This window comes from Octopus bimaculoides, chromosome 10 (genome assembly GCF_046866305.1).
Source record: "Octopus bimaculoides isolate indiv1 chromosome 10, ASM4686630v1, whole genome shotgun sequence".
Taxonomy (NCBI): domain Eukaryota; kingdom Metazoa; phylum Mollusca; class Cephalopoda; order Octopoda; family Octopodidae; genus Octopus; species Octopus bimaculoides.
In genome coordinates, this window is record NC_142937.1 from 66,605,012 (window position 1) to 66,632,868 (window position 27,857).

The 27,857-nt window shown below is 35.3% G+C and overlaps 1 protein-coding gene across 1 annotated transcript in view; it reads right to left on the reverse strand.

Annotated features, from left to right (window-relative positions):
- LOC106879769 (uncharacterized) overlaps positions 1–27,857 on the reverse strand; it is a 124,107-nt gene that overhangs the window by 21,313 nt on the left and 74,937 nt on the right. The window contains exons 17-24 of the mRNA XM_014929460.3: positions 24,311–24,416; positions 23,047–23,186; positions 19,063–19,149; positions 14,159–14,218; positions 12,188–12,311; positions 8,120–8,284; positions 5,893–6,102; positions 4,340–4,446 (exon numbers count right to left, since the gene is read on the reverse strand). Of these exons, the coding sequence (XP_014784946.1) occupies positions 4,340–4,446; positions 5,893–6,102; positions 8,120–8,284; positions 12,188–12,311; positions 14,159–14,218; positions 19,063–19,149; positions 23,047–23,186; positions 24,311–24,416 (999 nt within the window). The remainder of the gene's footprint in view (positions 1–4,339; positions 4,447–5,892; positions 6,103–8,119; positions 8,285–12,187; positions 12,312–14,158; positions 14,219–19,062; positions 19,150–23,046; positions 23,187–24,310; positions 24,417–27,857) is intronic.

The following is a 27,857-nucleotide window of genomic DNA, read 5'->3' on the forward strand; positions in this document are numbered from 1 at the left end:
ATGGAATGGCCACTACCTCCACCGCCGCAGCCACTATCACCACCACCACCACCACCACCATTTTTATATCTGAAGCATTTCTATATCTGTTCATATTACCTTGCTAAACAACATCATAGTTCTTTCAAAAAGTTTAGCTCTGACAATTATTGAGGAAAACTATTTCCTGTACAATCTAATTAGCTAACATTTCAGCAGAGCTAATTATACTATTTTCTCACTTATAGCTGCCTACTAAAGAAGGAATTGAAAACTTTAAAAAGAACCATGTTTAAATATTGACATGAAAACAGAAACATTTAATTTCAAATGCTGTGTTTTCTTATAATAAGTGTAGATTATCACGCTCAATGGAATAATATCGCCCAACACTATGGATTAGTGAAATTAAAATAAAAACAATGTTGGAAGTGTGAAGAACTTTAACAAGAGAAAACAATTTGAAAGCCAAAAGATGCTTCTAAAAGACCTGCACTTTTTGCAGATAGAGATAGAAAATTGCAAGGATGTTGAGTACAGTTGAGACATATTATTGCAAACCTTTGATTACTACTGAAGTCGTAGCGGGAGCCCAGCCAAGAAACAAACAATAAGATAATGGTAAAGTGCTATAATAGATAAGGTACAAGTTTGGAAAGATAAATAAAAAAAAAAAGAAAAGATATTAAGGGAATATTTAGAATTTAGATAACTTGAACCACCTGTAAGAACAAGTTAGATTTAAAGACAGAAAAAAGTTCAGCCTAAACATCACTTGCATCAAAGAATATGAACATCTGCAAGAACTACAGGTATCTCTTCTCCTTCACTGACTAAACAACCCACCAAAAGTTGAGATGGAATATTGACTTAGGTTTATCTATTCAAAAGGAAAAACAACAGCAGGTAGTGTTTAGATAGTATGCACAATGTGAAAGAAGAAGTGTTCAGAAATTTTGCAAGAATATTCTGGAATATCACAGAACTTTTCAAAATTATTTGGGTTTCCTTGTTGAGGGGTGACAATGAATATCTATGGATATGTTTCAATGGGAAAAATAAAAGAGCTCCATAAGCAATGATGATAAGAAAAGCTGTGAAAACTGGAAATCTCAGACAGGTTAAGTAATTTTAACCACAAATTTTTACTATCGATGTTATGTAGAAAAAGAAAAAACTTTCCATGGGGTCAGCATTATTAATTGATACAAAGATAGAAAGGGATAAATTACATCGGAGAAATTATGATGATCTCAAGCAAATAAATAATGGCAGTAACATTGAAAAACTAATACAGAATACAATGAATTTGAAAAGGAGGCAACTTTTGGCTTGTATTAGACCATAGTGTCATAAATGACATATTTCTAGTCTGAGAACTACAAGAGAACTGTCACAAAAAACATCTTTAATAGCTTGTGATATCATCTCATTCTCTCTAATCCAGACTGATTAAAGATAGTGTATAGATCTATAAATGTTCTTTGGATTATGATATGTGAGGATTTACAATGAACTAGTTACAGAGTACATGTAAGAAGCTGCTCTTTAACACAGGGAACATTTTCTTCTCTCTCATATCAATCACATCTATCATTTTAAAACAGAAAGAATACACTTGATAATGCATGCAGTTATGTATGTATACATCAAGCTATGCTAAAAAAGTAAGAAAATCTTAGAAGTGATATTACTGCCCAAATGTCAAAAACTAACACAAATATGAATTGTTAACATAATGCATTAAAAACTCTTAAACATATAAACACAAACACTTGAACACAAAATCAATACAGAAAAGTAAAGATACTGTCTTCCTACTAAATCATTGGCTGCAATTTTAAATTTTGCTGCACTCTGAACAACAATATCCAAAGCAGCCAACACATAAAGCACAAAATCTGAGTGACAACAAAAGTACCCATGCCACATGGCATAAATTTAGTACAAAAAATCAAACTCACAAATGGTCTAAAAAAGAAAAATACTTTTATGGAATCAAAAATTATCCCAGCACTGGACCTTTCACATCCTTAATTACACCCTTACAGGGCAAACCAAGTTGAACCTTGTGAGTGGATTTGATAGACAAGGACCAGCTTTTCTAGTTCACAAAGTGAGAAAGGCATGACAATTAAAGATATGAAGTGAGGGAAGGCCTCGGATCCATCAGAAATTTCCACCAAGATGCTTAAAATATATGTAAGAATAGAATATGGTCTAGTCACCTGTACAGTTACTCCTCCTTCAAAAATATTCACAGGGCTGCTTTCAAGGAAAAAAGGAATAGGAGGAAGAACTGCAACACCATATCATCAAATCCTGACCAGACCTTCAACTGCAGCTACTATGGTCGTGTCTGCCTGTCCTGCATTGGCCTTGTCAGTCACAAGTATGCCTGCAGTCAATGTGGACCAGCCCTTTCTTGATTTTCATTCATGAAACCAAGCCAAGTTGAGAGAGAGAGAGGGAGAGAGAGACATCATTCAATGACTGGTGTAGCAGCATTATAGTCAACTGTTACAAGGGTGAAGAAGATGTCTCTTGAATGCATACAATTCTTGTGTGTTGTATTCTGTTAATATCTGGTGTTGTTTGTAGTATATATATATCCTTCTCTGCATCATTGTTTTAATGCCCACTTTTTCAAGCATGCATGGGTCAGTTGGAATTTGTAGAGGCAGATTTTTAATAGCCAAATTCACCTGTTTCCCAGTTAGGTAATGTTTCACCATGACCAGGCATGTTTTTCAGAGAAGACTGAAAATGAAAGACACCCTTGAAGAATTCCTTTGATCATATGGTCACTCAGTTTGTCAACCTGGGCTAAGCAACAACATAGACTTTGTGGTACACGTATTCAAGAAACAAAGAAGTTTCTACAAAAATTATTTCACAGGGTAATATAATATTATATAACCCAGATTACACCACTGAAACAATCAACTTGAATAAAATTTAGTTTTAGTCAAGTAAATAAAGAAAAACCAAAACTATGCAGAAAACTAATAAAAAATAAAAACCCAACATAAGCCACAGTAAAACTTGATTCAAAGTAATTAGCAGTGTTAAAAACTCTAATAATGGCCACACTACATCATATTTCACAGTAACAGGTCTTCGTCTAATTATTTAATCTGTAAGAAAAACCAGCCAAATCTTCTAATGAACACTATCATCTATAGCAGTGGTACTTAACAGAGGTCCATATGACCCTTAAGATCCATATAAAATTTTGTTGTTAAAATTTGTGCAATAAATTGCTTGCATTTCTACAATATGTCTAAATATTTTAACAATTTTTAAAATAAAATTCTTAATAATATATAATTATAAAAATATATTAGGAATTTTTAAGCATTGAATAACTATGAGGGTCCAACTGAGTAAAATAGGTATTGAAGGAGTTCATAGGTAAAAAATGATTGAGAACCACTGATCTGAAGGAAGGAAGGAAGGAAGGACACACTGAACGATGTACTAGAAGTATTGAGCCTGGAAAAAGAAAGAAAGACAAGAAGCTCAACCCTGTTTTATCAGAGTTAATCTTGGGATAATCAATAATTATAGCATTTTCAATATACTTCAACAGTTGTTGGCACTCCGTTGCTTACGACGTCAAGGGTTCCAGTTGATCCGATCAACGGAACAGCCTGCTCGTGAAATTAACGTGCAAGTGGCTGAGCACTCCACAGAGACGTGTACCCTTAACGTAGTTCTCGGGGATATTCAGCGTGACACAGTGTGACAAGGCTGATCCTTTGAATTGCAGGCACGACAGAAACAGGAAGTAAGAGTGAGAGAAAGTTGTAGTGAAAGAGGACAGCAGGGTTCACCACCATCTCCTGCTAGAGCTTCGTGGGGCTTTAGGTGTTTTCGCTCAATAAACACTCACAACGCCCAGTCTGGGAATTGAAACCACGATCCTATGACTGCGAGTCCACTGCCCTAACCACTGGGCCATTGTACCTCTACACTTCAACAGTAAACAAACACATTTACCAAAATCAGTAAAAAAAAAAGAAGACAAAAACAGAAAAAGTAAGATATGTTCTTGCTCCACTAAATATCATAAAAGCAACCAAAAAATCCCAAAATTTTAAAGTCTCAGATTTTAAAATCCCAAGTATACACCTAAAACATACAGGCTGGAAGAAAATATTGCATTCACAAACAATTATAACACCATTTCTAAATCTATAGAATTTGGAAACTGAGTAAAATTACAATTCAAAAATTTTACAAGTTTCAGCTAAAATAACATTACATAGGACCATAACCCATTCCAGCAGTATTGGTACACACATCATAAGCAATACATCAAACTTTATTTAAAATTAAATAAAAAAATATTTATTACTGTGTCCACAGTGAAACTGATTTCAAATGTTCCAGAATGAATAAGTGAGTTCAAATCCCTTAAAACTTGATCGCTGGATAAAGAGTTACTTTTCTGTTCCTTAGTTTCTGTCAATAAAAAGAAAATAACAAACATATATTCTGTTATGGACAGAATACAAAGAAACAACCTTTAATTAGGAATGTTTACTTCATCTTTAATACCCTCAAGAAAAAGAAATATGATGTGAATCTCAAAAACATTTCAAAAGCACCATGATTTTATGCAATTCTTCGAATAATATTGGTTTCAAATTTCGGCACAAGGCCAGAAATCTGAGTGGGTGGGTGGGAGGGGGGAGGGAGTAAGTTAATTACATCAACCCAAGTGCTCAACTGGTACTTATTTTATCGACCCCAAAAGGATGAAAGGCAAAGTCAGCCTTGGCAGAACTGGAACTCAGAATAAGACAATGCTGCTAAGCTTTTTGCTTGCTGTGCAAACAATTCTGCCACCTCGCCCCCTAATTCCTTGAATAATATCAAAAATAATTTTCAATGGAACCTGATGTGACTCCTGATCTTGCCAGCTCCTGTCATACCATCCAACCCGTGCTAGTAAAATTAAATGATGATGATGATGATGTTCAATCAGAGTCCTTTGATAATAATACTAAATGAACTGTTTACTACTCAAATGATATAAACATCTCATGAGTTATTCTTGAACATTTTTCCACCTCTACTTCAACCATCTCTATAAAGTGTTATCATGCTATTGTATTGATATTTCTTGAAATACTTGACTGAAATGGTGGTCTGTTTCTATAACAATAGTACTTCTCAAAAGTTTCATTATATATATATATAATCTTTTCTACTTTAGGCACAAGGTCTGAAATTAGCAGGGATGTAGCTAGTTGATTACATTGACACCAGTGCACAACTGGTACTTATTTCATTGACCCTGAAAGGATGAAAAGCAAAGCTAACTTTGGTGGAATTTGAACTCAGAATAGATGAAATTACACTAAAGCATTTTGTCTGGTGTGCTAACAATTCTGCCAGCTCATCACCTTTATATATATATATAATGCAAAATTAAAAAGCAGTTAAGAACACAGCCTTCCAAAACTGGTGAGACTGATTTGGCTAATGTTCCTTTTGTGATGTTGATAGTCAACACTTGTAGGAAAATCATAGACAGAGCAAGAATTCTAGGAGTCTGTCATTCTGATAAGGAAGTACTGTGCATTGTGGTTAGTGCCAAGACTTGTGCAGAGAGGTCAATACAGGTAATGAGAAAAGGAAAGATGAATGAATGAGAAGGGCCAGAGTAGAAGCGATATGTGATCAGCCGACTCCTGTAGAAGGAAAGATAGGCTTCTTCTCTCTGCACATGAAGAATATAAAAAGTCAATAAAATTTAAAATTTTCTTTAATTTAAATAAAAAGAATTAGAAATTTAATGCTCTAGGTTAGATGATTTGTTTGTGTTTAATAAAGTTTTAACTAAATAATCTCAGAAAACTATAAAGTTAATAAAAATAGTAAAATATAAAATACCTCACTTACTGGTATATATATTACAGTCGTCAGAATCTTGGTTGTTTGTAGGTGATTCAGTGAATAACTGGCACACTTTCCTTCCTTTACAATATGTAAATGCCTTACAGTTGTTTTTAATACATGAAGATGCACATTCATTTGGAGTCTGTATTTTTAATTGTGTCTTTGCCTTAAGATTTGGATTAGGCTTAAGATTTGATTTAACAGTGAATAATTCTGCAGAAATAGATAAATACGAATGATCGAAATATATTTTAGATTAATGTTTTGTTAACCCTTTTGATACCATAGAAGGAAAGTTGTGAGTGATATATAGAAAAAAGTGAGAATGGGATGAAAAGAAACTTGTCAGAACATACAGCAATAGTACAACAGAAACTTGGATTTCCATGAAATAAGAAACACATGGTACCAATAGGCAGGCAGCTTTGCTAGGAGATTCTCATGCCAGCCACTGTTAGCAGCTTTATTGATGATAAGTGTGCAATACTTCTTTTGCTTGAAATGGTTCTTAATTGTTTGTCAGAGTATAGTAAAGAAGAATAATTAAGTTAGTACTATCAAATTTAATACAGTAAGCATTAGAAAGCTAATTAAAGATAATTCTAAAATTACAATGTTGTAAAAACAATATAATTGATAAAGTTTTAATTATTTCAGCAAGTACAAGAGTAACCTCAGGATAAGTTTCAGTCTTATGATGACTTCATTAGCAAAGTATAGACATTACTACACATGCTGAAGTATTAATGAAAGTAAATAAATGCACAAAAATCTATGCTAGATGACATAGAAAACTAGAATTATTTTGAGAATAAATTAGACAGAGACATGATCTATATAAAAAATAACTTTGTTAATGTTAATATATTTAATGCAGAGATCTTTAAAAAGCTCATCAAATATAATTATGCACTGGTAAAAAAACAGCAGAAACAAGCATCATTATTACCTCCGCCAAGGAAGGAGGTTACGTTTTCTTTGGCATTGGTTTGTCCGTCTATCCGTCTGTGTGCAAAGTAACTCAAAAAGTTGCGAATGGTATTTGATGAAACGTGCAGGAAAAGTTAGTAATGACACAAGAAACAGATGATGAAATTTTGGCAGGTATTCGGGAATTTTTATGGATTCTTAAAGGATTTATCATTTTTTATATTTACTTTACATGAAGTATTACAATGTTGTGTTCTTTGATTATCTCCCTTGAAAACATGTTCATCGTTTCAACGTAACCTATGGTAGCGTTACTGTTTCCAAAGTTTATTTTCGTTTCTCTATTAGTAATTTTACTTGCGTTGTGTGTGTATCACTCAAGTTTTAGGTAATTGTTGTTTCTTTTTAGTGGTATGGTGAAACTAGCTTGCTGTGGTCATTGATGTATTATAACTGCTTAAGATGATTCCTGTTTTTAAAGGTTTTTTTTAAAAAATCATATGGCTGTGTTATTTTTTTTTAACCCTGCTAAAGAGGTTATGTTTTTGCCGGTGTTGGTTTGGGAAATTGGGTGATTTTCAGCATGTGTGTATATGGGTGGAAATGAGCTGCTTGGCAGAGATCTGTGCTCTCTGAGTGCTTTTCTAGTTTGATTAATAGTTTTTAAATATTTCAGCAGGAATGGAGACAACTTTGCTTTTATTATGACTTTGTTATGTTAGTAAAACATATACTTCACAATAATTACAAAACAAATGAGGGAAATATTGCTAAGTAAATGTATTAGACTGTAGTACACTGCCAGGCTTTGGAAATTAAAACTGTTCTGCCCTTTCTGTTTCCAACTTTCACTTGTTTCCAAGCAAGGTGATATTTCCTCATGACTGGATATGTTTCCATGAAAGATTGAAAACAAAAGACAATCACATGGTATCAAGACAAGGAAGCACTCACTCACTTACACACACACACACACACACACACACACACACACACACACGACAGATTTATTTCTATTCAACTTCCAAATTCACTCACAAGGCTTTGGTGAGTCTGAGGCTATAGTAAAAGACATTTGCCCGAGATGTTATGCAGTGGGGTCGAATCTGAAACCATGCAGTTGGGAAGCAAATTACTTGATCACACAGCTATGCCCAATCTTTCATAAAAATCAAAATAATTATGATAATATTGGGAAATGAAAATTGTGTGAAGTATTGTTAACATCAAAAGTTATACATTTTAGATTATAGTAATTAACAAGTTAGATATTATGAAAATAAATATTGAAAATATTTACCAATAGGCTGTGGACTTGGATCAATTAAAGAGAATCTGAAATATGTTTTGTCCTCATCATAAGAAAGCTCAGGATTTTGAATATTTATGAGAGGTAGATGTGTAAAATCAATTATCTTATTTACTGCTGCTATAATAAAATTTACTGATCTTAGTTTGTATGCTCCTGAAAAAGATAATATAGAATTAATATATTAGTTCTAATTTTTTTTTTATTAAACATTAGCTGATTCTTTGTGAAATTAAAAATCAATAGGAAGTACATGCAAAATATTTTTATGTTTAAAATGGCTTAAATGGATGACATAAGATGCTCCAGTATTTCAAACTAGAATGAATAAAAATAACCAGATAAAATAATAAAAATAATAAAAATAATCCAAAACACACACACACACACTTGCGTTGTGTGTGTGTGTGTGTGTAGGATGCATCTGGAGCCATGACTTTTCCTTGGGAATAAGTTCATCATCATCATCCGAAAAGTGCTTCCTCTTCAAAAAGACTTCACAGTTGGAAAGAGGTGGAAATTAGATGGTGTGAAGTCGGGAGGAGGACGGATTTCATAGCAGCAGGAGTGTGCTTTCATCTGGGCAACATGTGCATTGTCTTGAATATACCATGCCTCTCTGCTTTGATGGTGTCCTGCAATCTCTGTAGCAGAGACGCATAATATGCCCCATCAATTGTGGTACTCTTTCCAGAAAATCCATCATCATTACTCCACACTGGTCTCAAAAGACTATGAGCATCTTTGCCTGCTGAGAGCTGGACATGAGCCTTTTTGGAGGTGGTGAGTTATCATGTTTCCATTGCTTTGACTGGATTTTAGTCTCAGGATCATAACAATGGACCCATGTTTTAGCTTGTGTGATATGTCTGCTGAAAATGTCCTACTTGTTTTCTTGGCACATTGTCAAAAGAGCCTGGGAGCAATTGACTTGTTCCTGCTTCTGAAAAGGTGTGAGCATCCGGAGAATCTATTGCACAGACAACTTCTGCATGTGCAAATGGTTGTGAATGATTTTTTCCACAGACCCTACACTTACCTTCACTTCTTGGAATAGCTGCAGAATAGTTACGCAGTGATCCTCCAAAATGGTGGCTTTCACTTTATGGAGGGTGTCATCATCAATGGCAGAATGTGGCTATCCAGAAATAGAAGCAATTTCCACTGATGTCTGACCATATTTGAACTGGCAATGTCAGTTCTTGACTATGTCATATGATGATGCATTGTCACCATAAACTTCTTTCATCTCATCGAAGTCTCTTTTGGTATACGACCTTTCTAGTATAAGAACCTGATCACTGATCTGCATTCAACTGCCTCCATTATAACATCTTAGTCCACTTCAACAGCCGTAAATAATAAACGAATACTAGTGGAAAGCTGTAATTTACAATGTAACATTTACAGACATGTATGATTAATGTATGATTATACCTGTACAAGTTCTGTTTCCTGCAATAACTAGAAGTGGATCAGAGGAAACCTTTAGTGAACGCCTCATGTGTGTGCATGTATATATATGTTTCTTATTTTACAGCTACACCATCAATCCAATGTCAACCCTTTACCTTCTGCAACATTTCATCAGTTCACTTCCGTGTTGCTGTCTCCCATTGCAGCCCATTTCTGGAAAGTACCCATTTATGTACAATATCTCCATTACACCTCCATTCATTTGACTATCAACCATACAATGGGTCATGTTAGATGCAATGCTGACTGCCTCAAAGGTGAGTATATCCACTGACAACTTTTTTTGGTGGGTTCAAAAATTACATAATCTCACTACTCCCAACTTTCCATGGTAAGTTAGGGCCTGGAAACCTCCAAACAGACGTATTACATATTGCTTAGTCGAATTAGACCATCATTTACTCCACAAATGCAATGCTGCACTTTCCCGTATCACCTGTTTCAACACAACTGTAATATATTTTATACAAACTATACCATTTTAATCCCAAGCAACACTGTGTATCTCTGCTAGTATATATATATATATATATATATATATATATATATATATATATATATATATATATATATTTGTATGTATGTGTGACTGAATGTATGTATATCAACATCATCATCAACGTATGTTTCCCATGCTGGTAAGAAATGGATTTTTGACAGAATCTGATTAGCCAGAGGACTGCACCATACTCCAACATCTGCTTTGTCAGGATGTCAGATGGAAATAGGGGAAGGCAGAAGTAGGAGTGAGTTAGGGAGCTAACTGGTAGAAGCACAGATAATGTGAAGTGTGTGAGGGTGTGGTGAAAGAGAGATGCACAGTATCATGGTTGAAGTCAGAGGATAAGGGTAGAAATAGCAGGAGATGTGTGTGTGTGTGTGTGTGCATACGTGCATGTGTATACATCTTGATGGAATTTACCTCGGACTAATTATTTTATATTGGTTTATTTCTTAATAACTATTCAGTCAGAAAATATGATTGAAGTCCAGTCAAAATTACAGATGTTGATGTCACCAGTTCAATTTAGAGAAAGAGTAGTGCATATATATATGGTGTTTACAGTCCAAAGATGGTAACCTTTCTTGAATTGGGACAGATAAGTATTCACTATTTAATAAAGGGGATCTTTTTTAAAACGGGGGCCACATTTTTCATTAACGAAACACTTTGAAACTTGGAACACTGGTAGAATGTGTCATATAAAACATCTTTTTCTCTTAGTCTTCTTAAAAACAAAAGAAATCCATAAATTATTCCATGTTAAAGTTGTCGTATTTCTGTAATTTCAACCAATCACTGACGTCCATTCAGCCGATATACATTAAGTGCCGACTACATAAACAAACGATTCTGAAACAATTAACCCTAACCCTAACCCTAGGGTTAGGGTTAGAGTTAAAGCAAATTTAAAATGAAAAAAGCAAATAAAACGAAGAATCGTTTGTTTATGTAGTCGGCACTTAATGTATATCGGCTGAATGGACGTCAGTGATTGGTTGAAATTATCGAAATAAGACAATTTTTTACATGAAATAAATTCGAATACAAAAATATTTTTCTGTTCTATAACACAAAATAGATAAGTATACGAAGTTTGAAAGTCTTTCGGTACCAAAAACACTATGTAAAACATTAATGAAAAATGTGGCCCCTGTTTTCAAAAAGATCCAATAAGGGCTACCTCTTTTGAACTTCCCTTGGACTTGAGTTCATGACAACTACATTTGTGATCTGATCATGTTCTCACCAACAAGACTATCAGTCAGTCATATTTTCTGAATGAATAATCACTGGTAATGATATTGCTGCATCAAAGTCTTCCATAGTTTCTTTTATAGATTTTTTTTACCCCAGCTTACTGGAACAGACTATGTGGAACAACCTCTCTGATTCTAAAAGCTCATATCTATTATCAACATCTCCAAGGTTATGGAAATAATCATAAATAACGTTTTCCCTTCTCTCATTTTAGTCTCTTTTTAAGCACAATGCTAACATGTTTGAATTTCTTAGAGACAACCTTTATGTAATCTGTTCTTTTTCATCTCAACCCAGTGGTCTTCCACTTTTGAGAACTTCAGGGAAAGTGATAATGTTGCATATCTATAACACTACATAACTCTCAGTAAATATCTGCAGTGACTTAAAATGCTGGGCTTCACAGTCAAAGATCACACATCTATAATATTGCCAGCAATACATCCCAAAAGCTAGGTTTCTTCTTCAAAATCAGATATATTTCAAGTTTGAACAGTTACTGATTCTCTACAAAGAACATGTATGGCAAATAATATACTGCTGCTTACATATCTGGAAGAGTGCAGGTGCTGCATAAATAAATATTCATAAGTCATATCAGCAAATTTAATTAAAGGGGATCTCTTAAATGACATGAGATGTAAACTGGTTTTATCAAGTTCTGATCATGCTTCAGAAATATTTCATTTTCCTTAGTTTTGTTAGTTACAAAGCATGTCAGATTATCTAGAATCAAAAGACCCCAGAGAAAGTCACTGGAAAAGAATTTATTACTTCCAATAAATTTTAATTATTTTTTAATATTAATTTTTGCTTTTTACCTTTAAATGTTATTTGTAAATCAGTTATTTTGTTGTTTTCTCTGTAGCATGAAGAAATATCAAATGCCGACATCAAAATATCATCAAGAAATTCGAAATAGTTATCAGTTCTATAGAAGTTACTCTGAAATATATGAAGCATAAAGCTACATTAATGTTAAAAACACTAAAATTTCTTCAAAAATTGATTCTATAAATATAAGGCTTTTAAGAGCGTACTATTTAAAAATTATAATATGTATAGTTTTTCAAAGAGTATAATGGAATAATTAAAGTAGTCACTACTGATTATACTTATTGCTTGATGATTACTTACCATATCACCTGCAATAAAACCAGCAGTAACAATAATATGAATAATCCTTTTACTCTTTTGCTACTTCCTGTCCATGGACCATGCCCTTGCTGAGTTACCATCACTGCTACTGCACACACACACACACGCATGGACAATTATACATTCTTTAATTTGCCTATGCATGTTTCAAATAGTATTTCAAAATTCTGTGATGCAGAAATCATACATATTAATCAATCCCATTTTCATTGACTAAGATTCTACAGTGATATTAAAATTTAATACCGTCCTATCTCTATTAAAGCTATACCACACTGCTTAGGATAGAGGACATTTTCAGGCGCACAGCAGTAAAAGTAACAATATTTGATCAGTATAAGGGGTAAGAGATATTAGAACAGGCCTACTTAGGAACAGTATTTGTCAGATCATGCCAGAATTGTAATATGATACTTAATTTCAACAATCCCACCTATTAACTTGAGGAATACTTATGGCAAAAATTCCACCTAATTGAAACTACTACTGATCAATTCAAATAAACAGAGGAAAGATACAGAACCAGGTTATTCAGTAAATAATTATTTGGGTCATGGTTGTAGACAAACATTTCTCATTATCAAGTGGATATGGTAGGTTATTTAAGAGACACACCATTAAATTTGCTTATTCATCTATGAGAAACTTGGTTGAAATTATAGTAGTTCATAATGCCAGTAATCTACTTAATAATAATAAGCATAGTAGTAATAGTAGGAAAGAAGACAGTACAATGACACTGATAGGGAAATGGTCATCATGTTCAGTATGCAGAATAGGATCAAGGAGAAGTAGGATGTGCCCAATATGATCTATGAGTATCCTAGAAGTGTAGTGGGATCAAAGGTAACCTGACAGTAACTAAAAGTTTTGCCTGTTTTAGATGTACAGAAATATTTAATCCCCAGGACACTAGCAAAATATATTCCTTGAAATATTCAGAAGTCTCCATTGAAGCAGTTGATAGCTTCTGTTACCTAGGTGACCTAATCAACAGAGGAGGTAGGTGTTCTGAAAGCACAGCAGCCAGTTTGGAATAAGGTAGAAAAAGTTTTCAGTGCTGTGACCTTGTTTAACAAGGGGGTTATATCTGAGAAAGGGGTGGAATGTATAATGCTTGTATATGAATTGCAATGTTGCATCATGATGAGACACAGGCACTGAATGCTGACGGTGTGTGAAGGTTGAAAAGAAATGAATTGAGTATAATTTACTGGATGTGAAATGTCTGTGTGCATAAATGATCAGGCACAAATAAACTGAGAAAAATTTAGTATAAGAAGAATCAAATGTAGCATTCCAGATAGATGGCCATTCTGGGTATGGACTTGTAATCCATATGGATGGTGACAGGTGGATGAACAAGTGCTAAAAAGACTCACGTTGAAAGAATCAGAGGAAGAAGAAACCCAAGGAAAATATGAGAAAAAGTGGTGAAAGCTAATCTTGGGAAGCAGAACCTCACAAAAAAGAAGTCAAAGGAATGCAACAAGTGGTAAACTTCTGTATTAGTGAACACTTAACCAACCCATGGAAGCACTTGGAAAGTAGATGTAAAAATGATGACGATGGTATATATATATATGCACGCACACACACATGCAGACACACATTTAAATTTTAAAAATACTTACGCCATCTGACACAATTTCCAATTTCACTGGTACAGAGAATGGACTACCACTCCAACCTTCCTATAAAGAAATATAATTAGAAATTAACTACCAATAAATGTTTAAGTAAAAAAAATTAATAGATTCTAAACTTATATTTAGAAGTAAGGCATGTTTTAATAAAGAATTTTTTTATTCTGCATGGGGAGGAGTGTAGGGACCCCGCTTGGCTCTGCCTGAGATTTGAAACCAAATCTACCCACTTGTTGCTTGTCAAAACAAGCAGGAAATCCTCTCCACACCAGATGGTTGATGGGGAAACACTTGACCCTCAAGGACCTGTGCTGGTCAAGGAAAGTCAGTCCTTTGTTTAGAGTTTGACTTACATTACTGACCATAGTCTATATAACAGAGAGCATTTCTTATCTCTTCCTCTTTTGTGTCAGCCATGATCAAGAGCAGCACTTTCCCTTCACCCTTTGCTCAACATAGAAGAGAAACTTTCAGCCACAAGAAAGACGATGCCACCTTTATACTTTCTTCCTTCCTAGTCAGCATCGTGCATTCCTTACTCTTTCCCTCTCTGTTGGCAGACAGCAACTTCTACTCTATCAACTACCAACCAGTGAGCGAACTTGTCACTGCCACTACAATTACTGCTGTATCTCTAACTACATGCTAGGCAAACAAATAAGTATATGTAAATGTAAGACATTCGAGCAAGATCGTTGCCTGTGCCGATGGACTGGCTCCTGTGCAGGTGGCACGTAAAATACACCATTTTGAGCATGGCTGTCGCCAATACCGCCTGACTGGCCCTCGGAGTGGTTGGCATTAGGAAGGGCATCCAGCTGTAGAAACTTTGCCAAATCAGATTGGAGCCTGGTGTCACCTCCTGGTTCACCAGTCCTCAGTCAAATCGTCCAACCCATGCTAGCATAGAAAGCGGACGTTAAACGACGATGATGATGATGATGAAATAATATTTCTGCCTTCTTGGTGTTGAGTCTTCAATGTTTACTGGTTACTCTGATGCGAGAACCTTCAAGTATTACATCTACATGCTACATTTAGTAGTCGGCTACATCATATCGATGTGATATGACACTACACTCTGCATCAGCCTTTGTTTAAAATGGGTAAGAAGAATGTGAAACACAAGTATGAATATAAAGTACTGGGATTTTTAAATGAGGAATTCCAAAGGCCTCCTCATTGTTCACTGTTCATGTAATATATTAAAACCTTTCACTCTACCTCACCTTCACGTCATATTTAAATTTTTTAATATTTCATTTTGTCATTTTTCTACATTTTCCATAATTTTTTTCTTCATTGTTCTCTTCTGTTATCTTTCATTCTTAGCTTTTGGTTTCCCCATCACTAATTGCTAACTTCTCAAGTATCACTTCCTTCTACGTGTTCATTCCTCATAACTTAGCTTTACTTCTCTTAGCATAGCACACCTCTCACCATCCTACTATGGCATTACCCTGTTATCTCTCTGTACTAGACAAGTATGAATGGTTTAAATGTGAAATATTTTCTACCATGAATTAGAACAGAACCAGTGACTTTGTTTCCTTAACATATGTCTCCCATATGGCATTTTTTACTTGCTTTTAAGGTAACAAATTCAGTTCTATGAGGGATTGTTACTTAAAATGAACAGATACATGAGTGGTGTATTAATGTTGTTTCACCTGTAAGACAAACCATACGCTTATGTTGTGCCAGTTAGAGAGCTTTATGTAGTGGTTTACTTGATAGAAATAACTGCTAATTTCCCTCAAAGCATAACCTACAATCCAAAGAATCTAAGGACACATTGTAGTTGTAGATTCACTGGACTTGGTATGCTGTGGCTAATGATGAAAAGGTATGCACTTAGGTTGTGGTATGTGCAAAGATTTCTGAACTATTTGCAGGTGAAGTTGTCATTTGTCAGACATGGCTTCTCACAACTCATCTCTTTGATGAAGCTGCAATCATGTGTCAAAGAACTAGTAAAATTTGGTACTAATAGTTCTACACTAGATAAACAATGCAATCACTTTTACATTCACTGTTTATTCTATGAGGGATCAGCAGTGGAGAAAAATGATGATGTTCTCAGGGAGACTCTCTGTCTCACCAAAATTAATTGAGCAGTCTATTCAGAAGGGCATGCAGCCCAGGGATTGTGGAAAACTTCTACAAATCTCTCACCTAACAGTGCTACCAGTAGGTGAGGTGAGGCAGTTTTCTGGTAGGCAACAAACTTTAGAGATATAGAAAGGCTGTAAACCAAGCTTGTTCAAGATGCATGCTAAGTAATGAAATTGTTTTTCAGTTTCAGTGATCAGGCATTGCTGACTTATGAAGCTATATCAAACAGTTGTTACATGTAAGATGGATGTGGTTGTCAGACAAGTCCAATGCTGCTTTTCTTTGTCCAGAAAGGGTAGACAGTTTTCCTTTGTATGATGGATAAAATTGAAAGGACTTAGGACTGATATTTTTCTTTGCAGTCAAGCTGCCATCAACTTCAAGTTCTTCTTGGAAATGAAGGTAAAGGTATAAAGGAAAGTATTACCCTCCATTTAATTTACAGAAAGATGTGTGATGACGTTGAGTATGGTCTACATGAAAGGGCTTATTCTCAGCATACTTCTGAAGAACAAAGAACACAGCTAGGAGTTAGCACTTGCTTTGGCAATAAAGATAATCTGAAATCTGTGATTCCTTGATTGGGCTAAATCCCAGTATTTGATCCTTACACTTCATTTCATTTCTGTTAATATTGATGTATTTTTTATGTCTGTTTTCTTATACTCAGTTCTATTTGTAAAGACCCCACCTATGTTTCTTTAAATTCTTTTTGGAATATCTCCCCATTTGTTGTCATTGTAATAAATAAAAACCTATTATTATCATTATTGTTATTGCTATTATTATTATTATTATTATTATTATTATTATTATTATTATTATTATTAGATTTTCTTCCTTCAATCTTCTTTCTATTTTTATGGATATTTTCTTGACACCTAGGGCAAAGAAACTCACTGTATACATTGATAGGCCATTAAAATGAACATACCAGATTGTTCGTTTACAGAATCAGATGAAGTTATGTAGAAAAATAATTATGTGCATGTAATGTAATTGTTCTTACAGTGACAATGCTCTTCTCTACATGTAATGTACTAGTTAAAACAATTTTTTGCACTTCTTGCAGAAATGGTAAACTAGGGATCATTCTCAAATAATTTTCAGTTCCTTTTTTTGATCATCCCAAGTGCTCCTACAATCACTAGTATTATAACCACCTTGAAATGCCACATGTTTTCAATTTCAATGAGCAAATCTTTGTATTTTCTGATCTTGTAAAATTCTTTCGTTGCAATATTATGATCACAAGGGATACTCATGTCAATCAATAAACAAACTTTATTATTTTGGTCTTTTACAACAATATCCAGTTTATTAGCTTTGATGGTTCTGTCTAAAAGTACAGGTAAGCCCCAAAGACTCATTATAGTTTTCTCTCTCAGTTATAGCCCCAGGGTGGTGCTTATACCATTTTTCAGCAGTTTTGATTTTATAATGCCAACATATTAACCAATGTAGATATTGGCCAATTCTGTCATGTCTTGATTTATATTCTATAGGTGCTAAAACTTTACATCCAGAGTTAGAAACCATTATTTGACTTCCTGGCACATGGTGAAATTCTTTTCTGTTATGCAGTTCTGTTTGGTTAAACCTCAATGCTGATTTGTTTTAGTGTCTAAATTTTGATTCCAAGTACTTTGGAAATTTTATAACTATAACACCCAGAACAATAACAGGTGTAGAATAGTTATGAAACTAATTAAAATCTCTAGTATACTGAAATGGTAAAACCTTACCAAATCACTATTTGCTATTTTCTTCGATAACTTAGACATAGTAGGTGATATTCATGAACAGGTGTTGAATAAAGAAACATCTTGCAATAAAACATTAAAATTAATGCCAAACTTATGTATTTAAGGGCAGTGCCAATGACAATCTTCCCGAAAATTATTTAGTAAAAATTTCTGAAAATTACATACAGTTTTCATCTAGACCATACAGTGTATTTTAAAACAATATAGAAGTAACAATTGTTTTGAACTAAACTTTCGTATTAACATAATATTCTTTGAGACAACTATTTCTGTTTCAATTATCACTGCAATGTTTCTTCTCTGACAAAGAAAATAAGAGCAGCAGATACAGTATTTCACTACTAAAACAATAACAATGTGCATACATTATGTATATGATATTAGTAACATTAACATTATAGTGTGGCTTCTATTACATAATTTGAATTTATTCTACTTGTTTGATGCAATTGTAAATCAGCAAATAGTTTTTACTCTACTAGTTTGAGGGAGCACTGAAAAGTTCCTGGCTTTGAGGGTATTGCAAAAGGCCTGGCCGGAGGTCCAATCCTCCGAGTTCTTCTACAAGACTTAGAAAAACTGAAGAACTGCTGTAATAAGTGTGTGAATCTGAGAGGGGAGTATGTTGAATAAAATCATAATCAACTGATCCTCCTGTATTTTCTTTTACCCAAAGCCAGGAACTTTTCAGCATCCCCTTGTATGTATTTCAGACTAGTGATTCCAATTGCATTTCCAAAGTGAGGCACATGTATGGAATTGATAAGTGGCAAAAACAGTGAAATACTGTATCTGGTGCCCTTGTCTCCACTTCCAGGGTGATTTCGTTTTTTCTATTTCTAAAGTATACTGTTTTTTTTTATGCTATACATCTTGAAAGGACTCTTTCTCAGACAAAAAATTGCAGTTTCTGGCTTGTAAACAACACACATACATTAAGCATATGATAATATGATTAATTAGCTCTTTACAATGCTTATCATAAAACTAAATTTTAAAATTGTCACTTACATCCAGAAAGTAGAAGCGAAAGAGGTTATTTTGAAATGAAGCCACATAGGATTCAAAGATATTTGTCAACATACCACGAACATGTTGCTATAAAAGAGAATAAAACATGTTTTTTCGTTAAATTAAATTAATCACAAAATTCTACTTGTTTATTGGAGTACATTAAATTAAAAGCCATATATGTAACTGAACTTATGCTTGAATTTTTTCTTAAGGGGAAATATATTAAAATGAAAATAAACATTCCATTTTGTAATATTTCTTTAAATCTTTCATTTTAATAATTTAAATTAAGGAGAAACAAGCAGTACTCATTGTCTTTACAGGCACTTCCTTTGCAGTCGATAGAGATAACTGAGCAAGGTAAATATGTTTAATGTTCAGTTTGAATAATTTTATGTTAGTGGTGAGCCAAAAATTTCATTAGAGTGAGTTTCAGAAGAATACAGTTTCAAAAAGAAGGGATTAGAAAAAAAAACCCTATACTTGGCTTTTGTGGACTTGGAGAATGCTTTTGACAGGGTCCCTCGATCCCTTATCTGGTGGGTGATGTGGAAGCTGGGGATTGATGAATTGTTAATAAGGGCTGTAGAGGCCCTATACAGAGATGTCGTTAGTAAGGTTAGGGTTGGCGATGAGTATAGTGAAGAATTTTGGGTAGAAGTAGGGGTCCACCAAGAATCAGCCCTCAGCCCATTCTTATTTATCATTGTCCTTCAGGCAGTAACAGGAATTCAAGACAGGTTGTCCCTGGGAGCTCCTCTATGCTGATGACCTGGCCCTCATAGCAGAATCACTACCAGAACTAGAGAAGAAATTCCAGGAGTGGAAGCAAGGTTTAGAGTTGAAGAGCCTTAGAGTCAATGTTGCAAAGACCAAAGTTCTAGTAAGTGGGAAGGTGACCACATCACACACCCATTCAGGTAGGTGGCTCTGCTTGATCTGTAGAAAAGGTGTAAGTAGAAATTCCATAAGATGTACCCAGTGTAAGCTATGGACGCATGAAAAGTGCAGCAACATCAAAGGAAGATTAACCGGGAAGATAGCTTTTGGGTGCAGCAGATGCATAGGGGCAATAAATACCACAGATGCTAAGAAAATAAATTCCATCACATGCCAGGGGAAAAAACTAGAAGTAGTTGATAGCTTCTACTATCTAGGGGACCAAGTCAGTAGTGGAGGTGGATACTCAGAGAGCATGACCACTAAAATAAGAATTGCCTGGGCAAAGTTCAGACAGCTTCTACCCCTACTGATGACAAAGGGCCTCTCGCTCAGAGTGAAAGGTAGATTGTACGATGCATGTGTGCGAACTGCCATGCTTCATGGCAGTGAAACATGGGCCATGATTGCTGAAGACATGTGTAGGCTCAAAAGAAATGAAGCTATCATGATCCGTAGGATGTGTAATGTCAGTGTGCACACATGACAGAGTGTATGTGCTCTGAGAGAAATGTTAGACATAAAAAGCATTGGATGTGGCATGCAAGAGAGACATTTGAGTTGGTATGGTCGTGTATTACAGATGGATGAGGAGAGCTGTGTGAAGAAGTGCCACTCCCAAACAGTAGAAGGAATCTGGGATAGAGAGAGACCCAGGAAGACATGGGATGAGCTGGTGAAGCATGACCTTCAAACATTGAGCCTCACAGAAGAAATGACGAAAGACAGAGACCTCTGGAGATATGCTGTGACTGAGAAGACCCAGCAAATAAAGTGAGATCACAGCTATAACCTACACCAATGTTGCATAACCAGCCAACTCAAAAAGTATCCTTGGATCATAGGGCGACATGCCGTGCTTGAAGAGACCTATTGAGTCAAGTACATCAACATCAAAATGAAATCAAATCACAATCAAATGGAAATTGTAGTTGTGGTCCCTGTGCTATCTGAACATGGTCGATGCCAGCCCCCTTGCCCCGACTGGCTTCTGTGCTGGTGGCATGTAAAAAGTATCATCTGAACGTGGCCTATGCCAGCACCGCCTTGACTGACTCCCGTGCTGGTGGCACGTAAAAAGCACCATCCGATCATGGTCAATGCCAGCCCCCTCTAGCCCCTGTGCTGGTGGCACATAAAAAGTACCCACCACACTCTTGGAGTGGTTGGTGTTTGGAAGGGCATCCAGCTGTAGAAACATTGCCAGATCAGACTGGTGCCTGGTGCAGCCTCCTGGCTTTCCAGACCCCAATTGAACCGTCTAATCCATGCCAGCATGGAAAACGGACGTTAAATGATGATGATGATGATGATAGTTTATGGGCTTATAGTATGAGACATGATAGAGATGACTGAATAGAAGGTAGTAGGTAGTATGTATACACATTTTACTCAGTTGCTTCATAGAAGATGCCAGTGCATTAACAATAATGACATTTTAACAGTATTAGATGACACAAAGTAAGGACATTACATTGAAAAGGCAACATATTAAGCAATGTAAAGGATGTGATACTGTAATAGCAGTAAGTGAAACCATGTAAGGACATAAAATATAATGGTTGTAGATAAGACAATACAAAGACATTGCATATAACAGCAAAAGATTAACAGCAATAAATGAGATAAAGCAAGATATGATAATAGGTAGAAAATGCTGAACATTAATGAGCTATAAAGCAAATCACCATTTTGTTGTAAGCCAGAATGTGAATGTGTGTAGTATGCACATTATCCCAGTGCAGACTGATGCAAATTAACATATCATAAAACTACCATCAAACTAACATTTCATATTCTATGAAAATATTTCAACAGATGGAAGGATTTACATGCAACTCATATGCTTCCTGAATATGCATCGTTAAATATGATAGCACATGGACTAGTGGTTAGGGTGTTGCACTCATGATCGTGGGATTATGGTTTCAATTCCTAGACCAGGTGGTGCATTGTGTTCTTGAGCAAAACACTTAATCTCATGCTGCTCTATGATTATCATTTCAATACCTGACGCATGGTACATCTTGCACTTGTTCAAGCAATGTCGATTTGATGGAGTGAACTAATGTACAGCACATACATTCGATCACTATAAACAAATCATTTTGTGCAGGTTGTTTGTAAAAGCTGAACTCTCGTACGTTGTCTTTAATGGGAAATACCACCATCACATATGATGGCAATCCATGATGAGGCCAATGAGATAAATGCAAAACTTCATTTCCAAATATTCTTTTCTTTTATCTGTTAAAGTACTTTAAAATAGCTGTTCTCTATTCTGGTATGAGCAAGAAAAATTAAATGTCTTTATGGGACTTGACTAGAAAATTTCTTTTGATACTTGGATGCTTTCCTTAATTCAGTTGCTCAACTCCAAAATGTGAGCAACTAAGGATGAATATACATAGAATTAGAAGAAATTATTTTCTATTTCAGAAGAATAATTGTTGTTGTTGGCACTCTGTCGCTTACGACGTCAAGAGTTCCAGTTGATCCTATCAACGGAACAGCCTGCTCGTGAAATTAACATGCAAGTGACTGAGCACTCCACAGACACGTGTACCCTTAATGTAGTTCTCGAGGAGATTCAGCATGACACAGAGTGTGACAAGGCTGACCCTTTGAATTACAGGCACAACAGAAACAGGAAGTAAGAGTGAGAGAAAGTTGTGGTGGAAGAGTACAGCAGGGTTCACCACCATCCCCTGCCGGAGCCTTGTAGAGCTTTAGGTGTTTTCGCTCAATAAACACTCACAACGCCCTGTCTGGGAATCGAAACCACGATCCTATGACCGTGTGTCCGCTGCCCTAACCACTGGGCCATTGCGCCTCCACACAGAAGAATAATACGCTTTGTCTAACACAACCCATTATTTCTGGTAGTTTTAAAAAAATATTTTCATCTTGCATAATAATATTTAGTATTTGTTTCAGTTTTGATTTCATCAACGGTGAGCCAGGGTATATCTAATCTGCTAGTTTTTCAACTAAATAATAAATGAGATAAAAAGGAAATGTAATAAAACTGATATTACTTACTTGGCCAACATACTTATATGTTTTGTCAAAATAGAACAACTGTGCACCACTTTCCATTCTGCTTTGTGACACATCAAAAGCTTGGAAAAGAGGTTGAATTTGGCAGGATCCATTAAATTTGTCTATCACATAGGAAACACCTTTAAATAAGTGAATAAATGAAAAGAATAACTACCATAATTAAAATATTCATTTGAAAATTATTAGATATCTTTTTAGAAACACTTAATTAGTAATGCTACTTTTTTTATATATTAAAATTCTTCTTGTTTACATACAAGGTGTATAGGTTAAATTTGACAAATTTTTATGCCTCGTTTCTTCAAGATGTATTGGTGAATGGTCAACAGCATTGGAGAGCATAAAGATTAAAGATTAAAATTGTTGAGAAAAAGTTAGCTGACATGGAAGACTGGAAGCCATCTGAATATTGGAAAAGAGTTACCTATCTCATGATTCACATAAGTGTCAAAATGCTGACATCATGACTGCTGTTCAATGCTCTGTGAACACTGTAAGGGCCATGTGACATAGACATGTCCCACATATTATGAAAGCCTAGTTCATTCCCCCAAGCTGTAATGGGCTTTGTGTGTGTCTCCAGTGAAGGTGATATTATGTTACTCCACGTCTTTGAACAGGGCCTTAGGCTCAATTCAGACAGCTATGTGAAGCAGCTGGAAATTGTGGTTAAACCCTGCCTGGAGACGGGTGCTGTTGGAAAGCCATATGTGTGGCTGCATGTTTTTTTACTCCTTGCCATATGCCCAGAAAAGTCAGAAGTGGTTGTCTGAATTTCACATGCCCCAATTTCTGGCCTCCTAATTCTCCTGATTGTAATCCTGTGGATTATTGTGTGAGGGGCATGGTTGAGAAAGGCATCAACTGCTCTGCCTGAAACACCAAAGCCAACCTGGTGGCCAAGATCAAGGAGGTCTTTGATGATCTTCTCAGGGATACTGTGAGTAAAGCATGCATGAAGCCATGATGGAAGCTGAGGGTGGCTACTTTGAGTAATCTCTTAGCCATAATCTAGTTGAGGTTTTAAAATTTTTTTTAGAATACTTTTATTTTAGTATGGGATTTTGTGTTTTCTTTTCCTTTTATGAGAACTGTGAAATTTAGCCCAAATATCCTGTATCTATATATTTGTAACAGTATAAATGCGGAGAAATAGAAAAGTCAAGAAATGAAATACTGTAAAAAACTTATGATTATCATCCTCTAACCTCAAACTTATGATAATTGTATAATAGAAACTTACCTCTTGTAAAATCTTGTATAACATCTGATGGTCCACTGCATAAATTTGCACAGTGATTTTGGTTTACATCGAACCTTGATAAATTTTTCGATCTATCGTAAAATATCTAAATGAAAAGAAATTGATTTCATCAGAATGCTTTTATTTTCCTTTTATTAATTCTAGCTTAAAAGCTGCACTCCATGTGAACTTTTAAACTAGCTCCTGTGGAGGGTGAATTGGGTCTGTGGCCCAAAACTAAGGAGAGCTAAATAGCATGAGTACAATCTATAAAGACTATATGCCTATCTATAAATATATACAATCTATAAAGACTATATGTTGTTTGCTCAGAGGTTAAAGATGAGAATTAATTCTGTAATGCAATCATTCTATTGTTTCAGTCCCAAGTTGAATTCCAACTTTTGGCCAATTTGTCTCAAAGTTCTTAACTTGATGTAAAATTAATGAAGCAAATATCATTTATCTCCACCTTGATCTCTGACGTCATCTGACAAATGCCAACCAAGATGGTGTGAATCAGCCAAACTTTATCTACTAGAAGTAGCAACCCAAATGCTTTTAAATCAGATCCCGATACTGGATGTTCAAGAACTAAATGAAGGGCAGATTTTCAATCCCAGGATCATTCTGATTCCAAAAAAGGCAAATGTTTATGTAGAGCAAATGTAGACTGAGATACAGGGGTCCCAGGCAGACAGAATTTTGCTTTTATTGTCATAGATAAAATCATATTTAAAACCAAGAGCTCAAGCAAAGTTACTGTATCCTCTGCCAATTATTTAGAACTTTGCATAAAGTATTGAAATCATTTTTATATACTGAAAATTTCTGCTGAGTCACTTTCACTAACAATTATTAATCTAAACCTTAATCCCTTATTTTTAAAATTTATGACTGAATAAACATTAAAAACCAAATTCATTTGATGCAATAGCTAAAGCTGTTCCACATGCTTAATTCATAAAGAAATTTTGTAAATACACTTTCTCCAAATATTATTGGATTGTTGGCACTCCGTTGCTTATGACGTCGAGGGTTCCAGTTGATCCGATCAACGGAACAGCCTGCTCGTGAAATTAACGTATAAGTGGCTGAGCACTCCACAGACACCTGTACCCTTAACGTAGTTCTCGGGGATATTCAGCATAACACAGTGTGACAAGGCTGACCCTTTGAATTACAGGCACAACAGAAGCAGGAAGTAAGAGTGAGAGAAAGTTGTGGTGGAAGAGTACAGCAGGGTTTGCCACCATCCCCTGCCGGAACCTTGTGGAACTTTAGGTGTTTTTGCTCAATAAACACTCACAATGCCCGGTCTGGGAATCAAAACCGCGATCCTATGACCGCGAGTCCACTACCCTAACCACTGGGCCATTGCGCCTCCACATTATTGGATAAGCTATATCAAACCATTGCATGGAACCAGAATTATGTCTTTTTCCATAAAACTAGTGAAATATAAAATATTAGATGAATTAGTAATTTTAAATCTTAGGTAAATTATTTATTTATGTCTGAATTGAACTTGTTTAACTTGGCATCTTGAGCAAGTGTTATTCCTGTATTACAAGTCAATTCATATTGTGTCGATGAAATTGGGTAGACAGACACTATGTGGAAGCACATTGGATGGATTGCATTTGTAAATCAAAGATTTACCTATGCCACATTATGTCCTGTTGATTTCACCTGTGGTTTACATTAAAAGCACAGATGTATGTGGAATGCTCAGCCATTTACATGCTAGTTCAATGAGGTTGGCAGTTCAGTTGACCAAACAACTGAAAGTTCACAGTTGAACTCAATATACCATCACCATTTAAATTTCATGTTCCAATGGGCTGGATGATTTCAATGGATATGATGATGGTCTGGGGACTGCATTGTGCTCTGATGTCTTCTTTAGTTTCTATGTCTGGATGCTCTTCTTAAAGCTTTACAGTGTGTGTTAGGTACTTTCCATGGCATTAACACTAATGAGGTTGCAATACAGTTTGTAAGACTACAGCCTCCTTTGACTGAATGGAGCCACAGTAGAAAAGAAAGAAGCTTTATTCTGGGAGATGTAAGTTAAAGTTTGAGAGAAGGGGACCAGAACAGAACAGGTTTCTTGCTGTAGGGCAGTTACATGACAACTCACATTATAGAAGAGAAAGTGAGAGTGGATAGCATGGAGCTGGGAGGAGATAAAAATATAACGAAGTATCAGAATGGACTCTCAAGGTACGAGGTGAGTAGAAATGAATGGGGACAGGAATGTGGGTGAGTAGAAATTGCAAAAGTGTGTGGTAGATAGGAAGATGGTTAGAAATGAGGAATGAATGGGTGAAGATAATAAAGAACAGGTGTTAAGGAATAAGTAAAGAAAGAAGGGAAGAGTAGGTGACAACTGTAGAGACTGGACAGGGCTGAGAGGGAGATGTAGTGAGTGATTGCAAAGAGGTGGAGTGTGACTTATGATAAATATGACTTAGAGGAGATAGGAGAGAATAGGAGATGAATAACTGAAGAAAAAGTGTGTGTGCATGTGTGTGCGGGAACAGCAGAATAGTAAGAATGACATAGTATACAGAGGAAGGATGAGAGATAGATCGAAAACAAATCACTGAATTGAAGCCTTTTCTTGCTAATTGTCAAGAAAATAGCATATCAATGACAATGGTGGTATGTGCGGTAAATATGTATGAAATAGTTAATTAATGACAATGAAAAGAGAACAAATAGAGATGAGATAATAAATGATGAGATAATGAAACTGTTGGAGTGAATGTTGTAACTCACCAAGTCAATATTTTAAGGAAAATATGAAAAAATGAAAATGAGAAAACACACACACACACACACACACACACACACACACACACACACACACACAAACACACACACACACACGCACACACACACACACACACACACACACACAATAGGAAAGAAAGAAAAAAACATTCTGTATGATCTTAATAGTTAAACAATCAAAAAGTTTAGCCAAGAATTGAAAAAAAATTATATATATATATATCTTAATATATAAAGCTGAAGTTGTGTGTCTGTGTGAAGCCTTTTAAAAAGTGTATAGAAATCCACATTTTCCATTTTTTCGTAAAAATTTTTACATCAATGGAATTTTCTCGATGTGAACTTTTCAGAGCAGTAATTAGATTTTTAAAATTCCGTTTATTTTGTGTGATTTAAGGGAGATTTGGCTGTTGTTTCTAGCAACTTTTATATTTCTTTCCTTCTACCTGGAACGGCGTTCTTACACACGCGCTCAACATATAATATAGAGAGTAAAAGAGGGAGAGAGAGAGAGAGAGAGAGAGAGAGAGAGAGAGAGAGAGAGAGAGAGAGAGAGAGAGAGAGAGAGATACATATAAAGTCATAGATTAAACTTTCCTCTCAGTATTCTTTACCTATTTTTCATAACATTGTTACGTAAAAACACACACAACCACACATACGTGATCTGTGACAGCAACATACACATTGCTCCCGTTCTCCCCCTCTTCCTCTCTCGCTCTCTCAAACGCATACACGTGCAAGTAAA